General features: G+C 45.0%; 1 protein-coding gene across 2 annotated transcripts in view; it reads right to left on the bottom strand.

Annotated features, from left to right (window-relative positions):
* Window positions 1-300: 300 nt before the first annotated feature.
* The window catches only part of Srbd1 (S1 RNA binding domain 1), a 174,793-nt gene continuing 159,637 nt past the window's right edge, over window positions 301-15,456 (bottom strand). For both annotated transcript variants that reach the window (XM_052186509.1, XM_052186511.1), the window contains exons 20-21: window positions 4,306-4,490; window positions 301-1,128 (exon numbers count right to left, since the gene is read on the bottom strand). In XM_052186509.1, the coding sequence (XP_052042469.1) occupies window positions 839-1,128; window positions 4,306-4,490 (475 nt within the window). In that variant the 3' untranslated portion in view covers window positions 301-838. The remainder of the gene's footprint in view (window positions 1,129-4,305; window positions 4,491-15,456) is intronic.

Genomic DNA, 15,456 nt, shown 5'->3' on the forward strand with positions numbered 1-15,456 from the left:
CACTCCAGAGACTGTCAGGGCCCTGTTCACTCACATAGACACTTCACTGAGTGGTCAGTGTGGGCTCTGCTCACCTCATCTGACCCTGAGCTGTCACACAACACTTAAGAGTCAGGGTCACTCACTACCTTCTTAGATGATGGCTAAGAAAGAATATGGCCTCTATGATGAATTATGTCAATTAAAGTCGTTCTTGAAATGTCTAGAATCTTCCCTCTTCCCCAGGGCACAGTTCCACAAATCACATTTTTAATTTACTGTGGCTTCTAGCACTCACTCAATGAACATAGCACACCAAAGTCACCAGCCAGTAATTTATTGTAGAGGTCAATACATATGTTCTGAGGAACACATTGACATGATTCAATAGATGGTCAAAAACACATGATAATCTTTTACTAGTATATTTTTACTTGGTTTGCTAAGGGAAAATAAAGATTATTACAAAATTATGAATTATGAACAAAAGTGCTAATAATATCTCAATAAAACGGCAGGATTAAAGACTGTTAGTTTTAATGTGTCAATCAATACCACACATTTCAAATAAGTAAGACAACCCACCAGGTCTAAGGCAGCAGACGTTAGCAGGAAGATGTGATGCCACCTGCTGTAGTGTGGTCAACAAGGAATTACAAAGACAGAAACTGTGGCTGTAGGATGCCCCTCGATGACGTCCATTGCTCTGTCTGTGGGAGTCAGGATAGTGTGATGAATACCTGTACCCAGGAGCCCCTCCCTCTCTTCTGCTCTCGGGGACTCATGAGCTCTTTCTGGTTTGCTCTCCCCAGGCTGTAGAAATGAGGGAGCGCATGGTGTTTGGCCTTCGGTGGGGCACTCACAGCACCCGGAGCAGGTCGAGCGAAATCCTAGACCGGGGAATGTCAACGTTGAGGACTTTCACCTCCACTTTTTCTCCAGGGCCCAGGCCCAGGCTCCTTCTCCTCTTTGTTTTGGATAGCTTTGCTTCTGTTATGAACCGGATAGGAATCAACCCAGCCTTCCCCACTCCTATATCCACAAAAACCCCAAACAGAGTGGCATTCTCCACTTTGCCTGTAAGAACTGTCCCAACCTGCAGGTCTTCCAGACACACTATGCTTCTCTTGAAGTCAGGCTTATCAAAATCTGTGAGGAAAGAGGGTAAGTGTTAGTATAACCAAGAAGCCACCATGTCTAGTCTAGAGGGCTGACATTCACTGTGTATTGATTGATATGGATACCTAGATCAATAAAGCTCTTTGAGAGAAGAGATAAAGAAGCTAAGGACACAGGCCTGTCTTGAGAAAAAATACATCCTGGGAGAAACAGTTCCTGCTGACAATTCAAGAATAGTTTCTCAACCCTTTCTTTTCTCTAAACTCAGTCTCACCAATGGGCCATTAACACTGCCTGGAGGCTCTGCACAGTCAGAAGCACTGCCTGGAGGCCCTGCACAGTCAGAAGCACCGCCTGGAGGCTCTGCACAGTCAGAAGCACTGCCTGGAGGCCCTGCACAGTCAGAAGCACCGCCTGGAGGCCCTGCACAGTCAGAAGCACTGCCTGGAGGCCCTGCACAGTCAGAAGCACTGCCTGGAGGCTCTGCACAGTCAGAAGCACCGCCTGGAGGCTCTGCACAGTCAGAAGCACTGCCTGGAGGCCCTGCACAGTCAGAAGCACTGCCTGGAGGCTCTGCAGTCAGAAGCACTGCCTGGAGGCCCTGCACAGTCAGAAGCACCGCCTGGAGGCTCTGCACAGTCAGAAGCACTGCCTGGAGGCCCTGCACAGTCAGAAGCACCGCCTGGAGGCCCTGCACAGTCAGAAGCACTGCCTGGAGGCCCTGCACAGTCAGAAGCACTGCCTGGAGGCTCTGCACAGTCAGAAGCACCGCCTGGAGGCTCTGCACAGTCGGGTCACTTTCTCCCTGTAAAGGACAGAGTCTATCTTTGCTCAGTGACTACACCAGACTAAATCACAAATGCTCAGAATGTGGGAGCCCTGGACACACAAGACAGGGAGTTGGCTTTCAGTGTGTGGGTTCTTTAATTGTTCCACTAGCTTTCGGACAAATGCAAGTGGAGTCAAATGTTCTCTCTTTACTTTAGTGAGAATTTGGGAATCAATTCTTTCTATTTCAAACACATTTTTTCAATCAGAATGTATAGGTTTCTGATTACCTATGGCTCAGAACTGCACGCCAGCCAGAGTCGGCCAGAGCTAGTCTCTCTCTCTGTAGTTCAGCTAACTGACTGCTTACTGATATTACCTGGTGACCAGGTGCTCTGCTGTATGCCAGCTCCACAAGGATGAAGACCCTCGGTCCTCGTCTCAGGCTCTTTCCAGCCCCTCCCTGGCCCATCCCAGTACACAGATCTGTTCTCTGACACTAGCTCCTAAAGTGAGCACAGAGCAGGTGAAGTGCCACCGTGGCTCCGGCTAACATAAAACAGCAACAGTCCGAGACAGCGAGACAGGAGGCTGAAATGGGGCTTGTGAGCTCCCCAGGCCCTCCGACCCTCTGACTCAGTTCCTTTTCCTCCACGGCTGCTACTTTGCCCAGATTACTTGATGGAGCTATCTTTTACATTGCATTAACAACTAGTCACCTTTCTTTCCCTCCTCAAACCACCTTAAGATCATTTTTTTTTAGAAATTGAGCTCTCTCTACTCCTGTAAAACAAGACAAAAATCCATAAACCCTAAACCTCACTGTCCTCATTAAACACACTAACGTGGAAACAGACTCTGGGATTTCACCTGATGCTAAATTCCAAAGCAAGAACTTCTGGTAATCTGAACCACACAGGCTGAGACCATGTCATCATGAAGTGACACCAAGGCCCAGGGCAGAGGCAGACTGGTCCCCAGGCAGGCAAGGCAGTTTCACACTTGCAAGTCTCTTCCCTCCTTTCCTTGTAGAAATTCAGCAGCTGCCAGTTCCAACGGGGTTCTGATCAGCTGCTCAGTTCAGCTTTGCATGAAACCCAGAGTCAGGAACTACTTATCATGTTCCCCAAGACAGCAGGGAACATGGAGAAACCAGAAATCCTCCATGAACTATGTAAATTTGAATGTCAGGAGCTAAGGCAGCAGTTAGGCCACTGAACTAGTGTGCTCTGAGTAAGGAGACTAACTAGCAAGGAGTGTTTAAACAGAAGGAGTCATGTCAGCAAAGAACAGAAGCCAGAAGAGCATAAGGAAAGGAGGAGGCAGAAGACGGAAGCTCTTCTGAGAAAAGGAGAAAAGAGATGTAATACAAATACTGTAACATGGAGATACCCAAAATACTACCTACCCCACCCCCACCTCCAAATTCATCTGCCTCTCCCTGGGAAATGTGTATGACTTAACTAGGGCAAAGATTAGCTGCCAGTTTGCTTAGAAAGACCTGTTGAGAACTGCATTCTGGAAAGCCCAGGCCCATCTGCACTCTACTCAGCAAGCAGCTCCTCAAGGTAACTGAGGATTTGTCTTTGCTTTGAGTCCCTCCTGTAACTGAGATAAAGGAGCAATCAACACCTTGATAGAAATTACAGATGGACAGGAAAACACAGTCCAGCCACCTGTAGCTCAAGTGCCTTTGTCAACCATCCACTAAGTGCATGGGCATATTACCAATCCCACGCTCTCGAGATGCCCTGATCTTAATGTTCCTTCAAGAAGAAACAGTCATGGAATCCACAAAGAGAGAAGCAGGCTTTCGCAGTCCCATCTGTAGGAACAGCCACGTTACACGAGGACAACTGGGAGGCTTTGATGCCCACATTTTTGGCACTGGTCTTACTCAGTGTTTTGTTTTCTCCAGCTGCAGTTCTGTCTCAATGGGTCATTGCTCTCAACAACTACGGCTATTACACTTCCTTTACCCCCTCCCAGCACAGAAAGCTGAGAACACTCTAAATTAGAAAGACAATCAGCACAGAGATATCATCTTATTTGTTCAATGTGCTCAGCGAAATGGAATCCAGAAACCCGGAAGGCTGTAATTTAGGAAGAAGATTCACTTTTTGGTGTGAATGGAAAACTTTACCTTCTGGCTCGTCAGGCATAGAGTTTACAGGAGATCAGGGATAGCATGCCTCCATGCACACAGAAGCAGAGCACATGAGATGTGTCCTGCTTGGTGCAGCAGCAAAACAACATGGGCAAGCAGTCTGAAGCTTGGCTCCAGACAGGAATGTAAGCGATTACAGAGGATGACTGCTGGCCCTTGGCCCTCTCCTGTGGAGGAGGAGTGCTGACCCTCAGGCTTCTCCTGTGGCCCTTTGCTGTCCTGAGGACCAAAGGTGGTAATGGGAGCTTCCTGAAGACCAGGGCAACACTCACCTGTTCGGATGTCAAAGGTTTTGGGCTGGCTCAGACCATCTATGATGACCTGCAGGGTTTGTGCAGTCGTCTGTAACCTTTCAGCAGTTTTCTCAATGCCTTCTTTCCCGAGAGATTCATTTATTTTCTGTTGCATTTCAGGTTTTCCAATCTCACACAGTGTGCCCCCAATGAACGACAAAAACCTTCAGAGGGAAGAAAAGCCCAACATTTATCAGTGATATTACCTTCTACATTTCCTTACTTAGGTCATCCCAGGACACACACAACAGTTGGTTTTTACTGAGTCTACGGTATGCTCCATGCTGTGGTAAGATTTAGCTAAAGGGCATGTGGGCAAGGGGGGGGGGAAGGTGGACTTAGGCTCTTGTGCTATTTTCCAAGTGTGGCACCTGCCATGCCTGGGTTAGAGTTGGCCCAGAAACATTTCACAGTGTGCTGTTCACAACAGATCAGTGTCACATGTGTAGTTCCTAGACAAGGATGTCCACATTATCTCACATTTCCTGAAACTTTCTATAGGAAAACATTGAATTTAGATTCATAGACAAATACAACCTACTGATACTGGAGTCTAGCATGGCACATGTCAAGCACGCCTAGCTTCTGACACTGCTCCCTTTCCCCATCCTAGCTGTACATGAATAGCTATGCCTGAGGCCCGTGATAGGAAGGTGGCCTGACACTGCCAGTTCAAATGACACTAATGCCATCGAACCACACACAAGTAAAAGGTTCGGAGCATTCAACAGGAACATAAATCCCAGAGGGCGGTTAGGGGTGCTCGAGCTCCCCACAGCAACACAACAGTATAAAAGGGAGGGGTGTGAAAGAAAAAGTGATTTCCTCCCAAAAGAATGCAGGTAAAAGTTCAACGCTATAATCTAAGGCTAAATGTTCTTTCCACATACTCTACATAGCACATAGCACGATGCTGTCTCTAGACCTCCCCTTTGCCCCACTCGCCATCTCTCCTGCTCGCACAGACACTGCCCAGTTAATGAGGTAAAACCACGACAACACAAAGCAACAAATTACGGTTAGGACCCAGTTGGCTCCAGTGTCATGTGAGTTCCGGGCCATGGCTCTCTTTCTAGACATTCTCTAGCTAGGTATTTTTCTACATTGTTAAGTTCCATTTCCTGTGATTAATGGCACTTTAAAAATGTCAACACAGTAATCAAACAGATAGTGATACTGATACCCTCATTCTTTCCTCTGGAAACAGGAAGAGAAAAAGAAGCTGCTGGAGGCTTGTCCCTGGCTACCGCCCCCATGGCAGGCAACGGCACTGCGCAGGGCAGGACGGACTGCTGGCCACTCCCATTCTTTCTGGACACCAGAACTCTTCAGTGACATCCAGGGCTGATAACCTTAAGCCTAGTGGGAAAGGCATCTCGAATTTAACTAGGGTGTCTCTTGGGTTCAAATGTGAAAGCCTTCTACATTTCCAGAGCCCTAGTTTTGTTTTGTGTTTTTAAAATTTTAAAAGATTATCTAGCATCCAACAAGTTCTCTTGAGGATACACTTGGCTAACAGTCTAATAAAGACAAGAGTGATGCTATATCTATCCTTCTTTGGAAGGGTGCATAATGGGAATGGGAGGTCAGGGAGATCAGCCTCCTTAGTCTGCGACTAGGACTTCTCCAGAAGGAGAGAGGCAGCATGTATGTGCTTGTGAGCTTGATGGGCAAGCAGCACAAAGGGCTGGTGACAGGCACAGCTGCTGGAGCTCTGGCTGACAGGGCAGATGACACAGGGCTGGGTCTGCCTGCACCCAACAGCCTTACACAACTTTCTCATAATCCCTTCTTGGTTGACAGACATTTCTGGTACTCACTGACTTGGGCTTACTGGTGTGCAACTAATTACCACGTAGGACACATTCCAGATCTCCATACTCTGCCTCACACCTATTTGCTAATTAGTGGATTTGTTAACTAGCTGGCATGTGTTAATTAGCATAAAATGAGTGGGCTTTTGATGTGTGTGTAAATATATATACACACACACACACACATACATACATACATACATACATACATACATACATAACCTTGAGTAGCATCTAGCAATTGGTAAAAGCTGTGGCAGAAGACTCCCTGAGCAGCAGTCAGTAGGCCACCTGGAGCCTCTGTACATGCAACTCACCGAGAGGGACTAAGTGCTGCAGAAGCTCTTCCACAGAAAACGGAAACCTGCTTCCTCTGTTTGTCCTAGAGTGCAGTTCACATATTGTCTCACCCTCTCAGAAGCCTGCCTGCCTGCAGGCATCAGCACGGAGATCAATGAGGAAGTGCCGCTGTTGCCTACAGTTAATGCTTGGTATTGATCAACCCTATTTTTAAATGAGCATCAAACAAAGTTAAGTAGGTTTTGCATTTTGAAAACTTTCTTAAAGTTAACCAGGTCACAGAAAAAGCCAACAGAAGGGGTAGAAACTGGGAAGGATGCAGAGCCAGCGCTGGGGAGCGTCTCAAACGTATTTGGCAGCCCTGGATGGGAGGGGAAGCTTTGGCTGGAGCCAGCCGTCAGACCTGGCTTTTGCAGTCTCACAAAGGAAAGTGTCCGGTGCACTCTCAAGTTCCCTCTAGCAGTGAAGCACGCCCAACAAAAAGACCGTCCTAGCTCCAGAGTGTACGCTAAGAAGCTGAGAATGAACAGAATGACAAATGCACACCACGCTGTGCTAACTGCACATCCTCGCTCAATTATAACAGCAACCTTCAACTGTAGGACTATCAGGCTGCCCAAGGCCACGCAGCTACTCCTGTTCAGTGGAGTTTCCTACCACGAAGGTGTCTATGCCATTGAGTGAATATAGAAAATTACTGTTCTATTTGGCCAAGACAGAAGACACAAACGGGTTGGGTAATACTGCATCAACACAATTTAATAGCAGATCATGTCGGAACACTAGACAGTTAGCACTGAATAAATCCCACAAAGAAGGTATTATGCACAAGCTTTTAAATAGACAGATCGCTTGAGTCAATGAGTTATTAAAGCCATCTCTACTGTCTCTGGAAGGCTTTTTCCATTTGCTGAGGGCTGCTGTTGGAGCTGCTGTTTTTATTTAATATGTAATTTCATCCATCTTACTTAAAGTAAGAAAGTAGCATAAATGCAACAAATGAGCACATCGTGTTCTCGCAGCACACATCTGCATGGAGTTAGAGCACAGCGGAGCACACGCCATGCTTACTTTTCAAATGCACAGCTACACACTAACACTGCTGACGTGTTCAACAGAAGCTTGCTACAAAGGCCAGGTCCTTCTCCACAAAGAAACAGTCTTTGTTAAACTTTTCCCCAAAGAGTAAGGAATTCTCCAGATTCATAAGACTTTGGAAATGGCCATTCAGATTTATGTAATCATTTCCAGCACCGGGATTGTTACATAGAGCAATGTGACACCCTGCAGAGCTCAGAACCTTGGTGATATAACATCATCTCTTTACAAAGTGCACAGTTTACAACCCATGGAGAGAGCTACCATGCTACCACAGCAAAAGACACTGTCCTCAGAGACTGCCATAGCTGTCACACTTTATCTGTTCATTCTATAGGGATTTTGTCAACAAGTAAAAAATTAAACACAAGAGCACAGCAATTTTTGGAAATGAAAGGAAACGAGGAGGGCAGGACACAACTGTTAATATATGGGGAAATTCAATGACTTAGGGAGGTTTGGCTTTGAAACTGGAGTTGTATATGAAATAGGGGGTAGGAGGCTGACTCCAAGTCCAGCAATGGTTTGGTACTCTAGAATCTCCAGAAACTGTATATAGTTTCAAATTTTCCATAGTAAAAGAGAGAAGAAACTTGAACTCAATGTGGCAAAAGATAGACTCCAGTTGGTCCTCTGCCCAGCTGGTATACACAAGTGGCTTGGTGGGCTGGGTGACAAGGGGACCATCTCAGTGGTCTTGTGATCACATCAGGTGACAGCCATAGGGACAGCAATGTCATCATTACTAAACACCTGGGTAAACCAAGACACAGACATGGGCCAGAATCTTAATTATCTGGGCTGGTGCAAACCCCACAAGCAAGTGTAAATGCAAGTAAAGTGTACTTAGGAAAGACCCCAGGGCTATCATTCACTCCACAGAAGCTAACAGAATGCTAATAAAACACTATTTAAGTGGCTTTTCTTAGCATTGAATCACCAACTGAAAGAACAAGAATGCTCCCTAAGAATATACAGCTGACTAGATTTTAAAAATAGTCCAAATAAATATCCTGAAAATATAACAGGGCTTTCTCTGAGGCTCTCCCACCAGGCCCTCAGAGTCCAGTTTTAAATGGTATGAACTACCTGGACCAGGTGGGGTATCTTTAGAGTCCTTTTGTGGCACCACCTGATGTCTTCGAAAGTCTCTGGCATCAGTGAGTAGCAGAAAGTTACCAAGAACCAAGAAAAAGCCTCCATGATTGAGGAATACAGGCTTCTTTTGAGCACTAAGATGCCATCTGCTTTCACCTTAGGTGACTGAGTACATGCTTCCTTTTATTTAAGGGCTGGTTAGACAATGCTCAAAAGCAGATACTTGTTGCCTGTCATAGCATCTGCAGTAGACCCTGGCCTCAGCCAGCTGTTTCAGAAAATCTTGACATTCCTTAGCACTGCAATATAAGGAATTAACTTTTTACCTAAAAAGAAGTGCCAGATAAATGTCTTCCAAATGGTCAAGCATTAAGGTTATCATATGGTTAGACAGTTGAAGATGCGCTCAATTTAACCAAAGCATGGAAGGCTGGTGCAGCAAAACAAACATCACACACAGCATTTTGTAACCTATTCCAGAAGATCTCGCTGTGAGTCTCTCACTGTGTAAGTATCGGAGTTTAACTCTAATTTAAAAGCAACATATGCATGCATGTGCACAACCATGCGCATACCCGTACTGTAATGTTGCTATTGATGTGCAAATGTCTAGACTCCTCTTGTCTTAGGAACTGCCTCACAAATTTACTGGTGCCATAAGGAGTTCCATTTTCTCACAGTTTTAAAGAAACGGCCCTCCTCTCCCACACCTGAGAGAGTGCAATGGTGGGGCAGGGCAGGATGAAAACATCCCATTTGATCACCTTCTTTCTAGTGACCTTAGGTGTTCTCAAACACACACGGCCCTCCTCAAATGATGAAGACTTGCTAAAATCAAAAGAATGTGATGAAATTCTGAGATCAATATAAATTACATTGGAAGAGCATCTTAGCTTTAATTGAAAAACATTTCTACCGTGTGACTGGATGGAGACCAGGGCAGCTGGGACTGTTTCCGTTCTGCCTGGCCTCTCAGAGGCAGGGTTTATGTTCAGATGCACACACATCTTCAATGTGCTCCATAAATTGTGCATCTCAGTCTCTCAAGAATCTTGTTATTGATGAAGCTTTGCACACAAGAGACCCAACCCCTGAAGGAGTAAGTGACCAGTGGGCAAGTCACACAGCTGAAGCCACACAGTTGGACTAAAGTAAGAGTTAGTCCCTCACATCTCACCCATGCCTTGCCCCTGATTTTAGAGGAGCTTCAGTGTAGACACAAGATTGAGACTGCAGATAAAATTTGGCACCCAGAACCACTGTCTGGGAGCAATTTATTATTATTTTTTAAACCAAATTTGAAAGAAAGAAACTGGCTCTTTTTGAGTTACTGAGTAAGGGTTGGATAAAATTAAGTTAGTGGTTTCAAAGGCTGCAGCCTCTGTATAGTTCAAAAACACTGTGTTTAGAATTAATATAATTTAATTTACTGCCTGTAAAGCTATAATGTGGATTAGTGACTGTGACTATTTAAAAGAGGAGGGCAAATAAAGCAATAGCATTCAGAAGCACACAGGCAGCTGACAGAGGGAAAGGCTAAAGCAAGCCACTCTAGTGCTACTTGGAACAAACTCAAGTGACGGAAAAACTCCTAAGAGACAGAATTTGTACCACAGGGCCAATTGTTAATAATGCTCCTTTCCAAAGACTAGTGGGAGCTTATTAGCATCCACCATTTCACCATTAGCATCCACCATTTCACCATTAGCATCCACCACTTCACCATTAGCATCCACCATTTCACCATTAGCATCCACCACTTCACCATTAGCATCCATCATTTGACCGTTAGCATCCACCACTTCACCGTTAGCATCCACCATTTCACCATTAGCATCCACCACTTCACCATTAGCATCCACTACTTCACCCTTAGCATCCACCACTTCACCATTGGCATCCACCACTTCACCATTAGTATCCACCATTTGACCGTTAGCATCCACCACTTCACCGTTAGCACCCACCACTTCACCATTAGCATCCATCACTTCACCGTTAGCATCCCCCACTTCACCATTGACATCCACCATTTCACCATTAGCATCCACCACTTCACCATTAGCATCCACTACTTCACCCTTAGCATCCACCACTTCACCATTGGCATCCACCACTTCACCATTAGTATCCACCATTTGACCGTTAGCATCCACCACTTCACCGTTAGCACCCACCACTTCACCATTAGCATCCATCACTTCACCGTTAGCATCCCCCACTTCACCATTGACATCCACCATTTCACCATTAGCATCCACCACTTTACCATCCACCATTTCACCATTAGCATCCACCACTTCACCATCCACCATTTCACCATTAGCATCCACCACTTCACCGTTAGCATCCACCACTTCACTGTTAACATCCACCACTTCACCGTTAACATCCACCATTTCACCATTAGCACCCACCACTTCACCGTTAGCACCCACCATTTCTGGCTGCCCACTGAATGAGCTAGGGATGCTCCATTAGAGTGGTGAAGAAAGTCATAGCAGCTCACTTATGATGGATGACACAGAGTCAGAAGACATCAAACCCACAGTTGGTCTGGGAGCAGGAAGGAGAGTTAACAGGAGATGGAATCAATACCTCCCTGAGTGTTGGGTTCCAGGCTGAGGGGTTTAAGTTTGAGCAAGAGAGGACAAGAAGGACTCCCGAATGCTTGTACAACAGAAGATTCTAAAGCCACACAATTCCATGGCTGGCAGGCAGCTCCTTCTTTGTTCTCCACTGGGAGGAGCAGGCGGAAAAGTAGTTCTATAGTAGAAGGCAGATGACCCAGCCTTCTCCTCAGTTCCAGGAACTGAGATTAATAGCAAGTAACAATGACAGCTGTGCAAATTACATCCAGATCATGGAGAACAGGACAGACCCTACTACCACCTCCACCTCAGAGAAGCTATTGTGACTTCCCATGCTTTTTAGTCTACAGCTTAGCTGACAGCACCTTCTTGATGACAGTAAAAATAAGTGATCTTTATAGTCTACTACCGTGTCTCCAGAGCTAAGTAAAAGACATGCATTAACTTCCCAGGTCCATCAGTCACTGCTAATATTTTAGTCATTTACTAGACAAGAAAACTAAGGTCAGGGAACTCAAAACCATTCCCAGGTCCAACAGCCAGGATCAGAGCCCAGGCAGTCTGAGGGCCCTTAAACGTTCTAGGGCTCTCCACTAGTTTGAGAGTTTGAAGTGGGCTGTGTTGGAACAGTGTGTATGGTATTTCTTGGAGTGTCAAGGCCTGGCCATCCAGTTCTTCAGCAGGCAAATCTCTTTCACTTTTCATATGCTAAGTATAATTTCCTGGGAATTACAATGAGAAATTTTAGGTTGTTATTTATTATTGTCCAATCTTCCCAGCCTGCTTTCTCTGGGGACCCACTGCTTCCATCTTTCCAAGGCTAGAATTATAGGTTGGCCATTATGCCCATCCAGCATTTACTTGGCTCTGGATACCCGAACTGTGACCCCCACACTTTACCACCTGCTTGCTTTTTTTTCACAAAAAGTAACTTCAACTGCTTGTATTACAGCTGCTTGTGAGTTAGAAGCTCCGCTCCTACTGGGGCACAACTTAGTGTAAGGTCATGAAGCTTCTGTTGACAGCTCTGAAAGAGAGGCTCAAGCAGGACAGATCCTCACCCAGGTTCAGTACTGGTGGCTTGCTATCTGTCCTCATATACGGCAGGACCGCCAAAGAATTTCTCCAGCTGTCCTACTGCTAGCCCAGGGGTGCTGGTCAGGGTCTTCTACCCACTGTGTGCATCAGATGGATTTGTTCCACTTTGGGTCTTAAAAACCCCAAAACAACTTCTCAAATAAATCAACCTTTTTTTTTTTTTTAAACAAAAGTTCCTCCCCACTTAAGGAAGCAGCATGCCATGCTTATATGATTATTCTTGTCTTACACCTGATTTTAAATTCACAGTTGTTGATGCTCTCAAAATACAATTTGCTGCATTGTTTGTAAGAACCAGAAACCGGAAAATCTGCAGTAACAAGGTAAATTCCATACCTCTGATATTTCAGCCCTGAGCTGGTAGGAACTACTCTCTGAGATCTGCTCACCTGGCACATGATAATGACACCGCATACCTTACTGCTGCTATGCCAGGACTTTTGGAAACCAGTTTTAAAAATTCTGCCCAACAGTCCAAGTGGAAATAGCATATACTTTAGCAAAACGAGTGGTGAGTGAGTCTTGACATGAAGGATCCTGGCATTTTTCAACTTGCACTGAGAGCACAGCGGTGTTGGAGCTTGACTCTCAGCCGTGCATTGAATTCCTAACACAGCAGACTGTGGCTGAGTGCCAGGTCTCATGTGATGCACAGGGCTTGGCAGAACCTGCAGCCCAGAGCTCCCTCCTCCCCTAACTCAAGCAGGAGAAATGAGATATGTGGCCTGCTGCTAAACCAACCAAAATGGTAGAACAAAGGGAGAGGAGGCATAGAAGGTCTGGGAACTCAACACACTCTTGTTGAGTCCACTTCTATTCATAATCCAGCTGCAATTTTATTTATGGCTACAGTATCATACACAACGAAACCACTCACATGTGGATATGGAAGGATTTCTCCACAACAAAAATGCAGGAAGAAATGCCCTCCGCTTGTCTATTGTGTAATGTCTGAGAGGTCACTAGACACAGGCGTCATGCTCGGAGAAGGTCCATGGATTCTCAAGGAAGGGCTTAGTCAGTACGTGGCTGAGGCAAGCACGCCAGGAAAGAACGGCCCGGTGCATGACTGTGCTTACACATGATCTCGACTGCAGAAGAGAGCTGGAAGCAGAGCTAAGGATTCCTCCACTGTGCTGTTAGCTCGCCCACAAGCTTTCTCTTCCTCACTGTTCTACATCTTTCCCTTTCATTCTTTTTTTTAAAATTTATTTTCTATATTCTTTGTTTACATTCTAAAAGCTTTCCCCTTTCCCAGTCCCCCTTCCCCCCATATGTCCCATAAATCCTCTTCTCTCCATCCGTTCTCCTATCTTTCCCTCTCCCTTTTCTCTGTCCTGGTACTCCCCTACAATGCTGGGTCAAGCCTTTCCAGGATTAGGGCCCTCTTCTTCCTTCTTCATCTGAATAATTTGATATGCTAATTGTATCTTCAGTATTCAGAGCTTCAGAGCTAATTAATATCCACTTATCAATGATTGTATTCCATGTGTATTCTTTTGTGATTGCGTTACCTCGCTTAGGATATTTTCCAGTTCCATCCATTTGCCTAAAAAATTCATGAATTCATTGTTTTTAATTGCTGAATAGTACACCATTGTGTATATATACCACATTTTCTGTATCCATTCCTCCATTGAGGGATATCTGGGTTCTTTCCAGCTTCTGGCTATTATAAATAAGGCTGCTATGAACATAGTGGAGCATGTGTCCTTATTGCATGCTGGGGAATCCTCTGGGTAAATATGCCCAGGAGTGGTATAGCAGGGTCCTCCGGAAGTGTCATGCCCAGTTTTCTTAGGAACCGCCAGACTGATCTCCATAGTGGTTGTACCATCTTACAATCCCATCAACAGTGAAGGAGTGTTCCTTTCTCCACATCCTCACCAACACCTGCTGTCTCCTGAGTTTTTAACCTTAGCCACTCTGACTGGTGTGAGGTGAAATCTCAGGGTTGTTTTGATTTGCATTTCCCTAATGGCTAATGATGTTGAGCATTTCTTAAGGTGCTTCTTTCTCGGCCATCCGAATTTCTTCAGGTGAAAATTCTTTGTTTAGGTCTGTACCCCATTTTTTAATAGGGTTATTTGGTTCCCTGGGGTCTAACTTCTTGAGTTCTTTGTATATATTGGATATTAGCCCTCTATCGGATGTAGGGTTGGTGAAGATCTTTTCCCAATTTGTTGGTTGCCATTTTGTCCTTTTGATGGTGTCCTTTGCCTTACAGAAACTTTGTAATTTTATGAGATCCCATTTGTCAATTCTTGATCTTAGAGCATAAGCTATTGGTGTTCTGTTCAGGAACTTTCCCCCTGTGCCTATGTCCTCAAGAGTTTTCCCCAGTTTCTTTTCTATTAGTTTCAGTGTGTCTGGTTTTATGTGGAGGTCCTTGATCCACTTGGAGTTGAGCTTAGTACAACGAGATAAAGATGGATCAATTCGCATTCTCCTGCATGCTGACATTCCAGTTGAACTAGCACCATTTGTTGAAAAGGCTATCTTTTTTCCACTGGCTGTTTTCCGCTCCTTTGTCAAAGATCAAATGACCATAGGTGTGTGGATTCATTTCTGGGTCTTCAATTCCATGCCATTGGTCCACTTGCCTGTCCCTGTGCCAATACCATGCAGTTTTTAACACTATTGCTCTGTAATATTGCTTGAGGTCTCGGACACTAATTCCCCCAGAAGTTCTTTTACTGTTGAGAATAGTTTCAGCTACCCTGGGTTTTTTGTTATTCCAGATAAATTTGAGAATTGCTTTTTCTAACTCTGTGAAGAACTGAGTTGGGATTTTGATGGGGATTGCATTGAATCTGTATATTACTTTTGGCAAGATGGCCATTTTAACTATATTAATCCTGCAAATCCATGAGCATGGAAGATTTTTCCATTTTCTGAGGTTTTCTTTGATTTCCTTCTTCAGAGACCTGAAGTTCTTGTCATATAGATCTTTCACTTGTTTGGTTAGAGTCACACCAAGATACTTTATATTGTTTGTGGCTATTGTGAAGGGTGTTATTTCCCTAACTTCTTTCTCAGCCTGCTTATCTTTTGAGTATAGGAAGGCAACTGAGTTGCTTGAGTTGATTTTATAACCTGCCACTTTGCTGAAGTTGTTTTATCAGCTGTAG

The sequence above is a fragment of the Apodemus sylvaticus genome, chromosome 6 (assembly GCF_947179515.1).
Source record: "Apodemus sylvaticus chromosome 6, mApoSyl1.1, whole genome shotgun sequence".
Lineage (NCBI taxonomy): Eukaryota > Metazoa > Chordata > Mammalia > Rodentia > Muridae > Apodemus > Apodemus sylvaticus.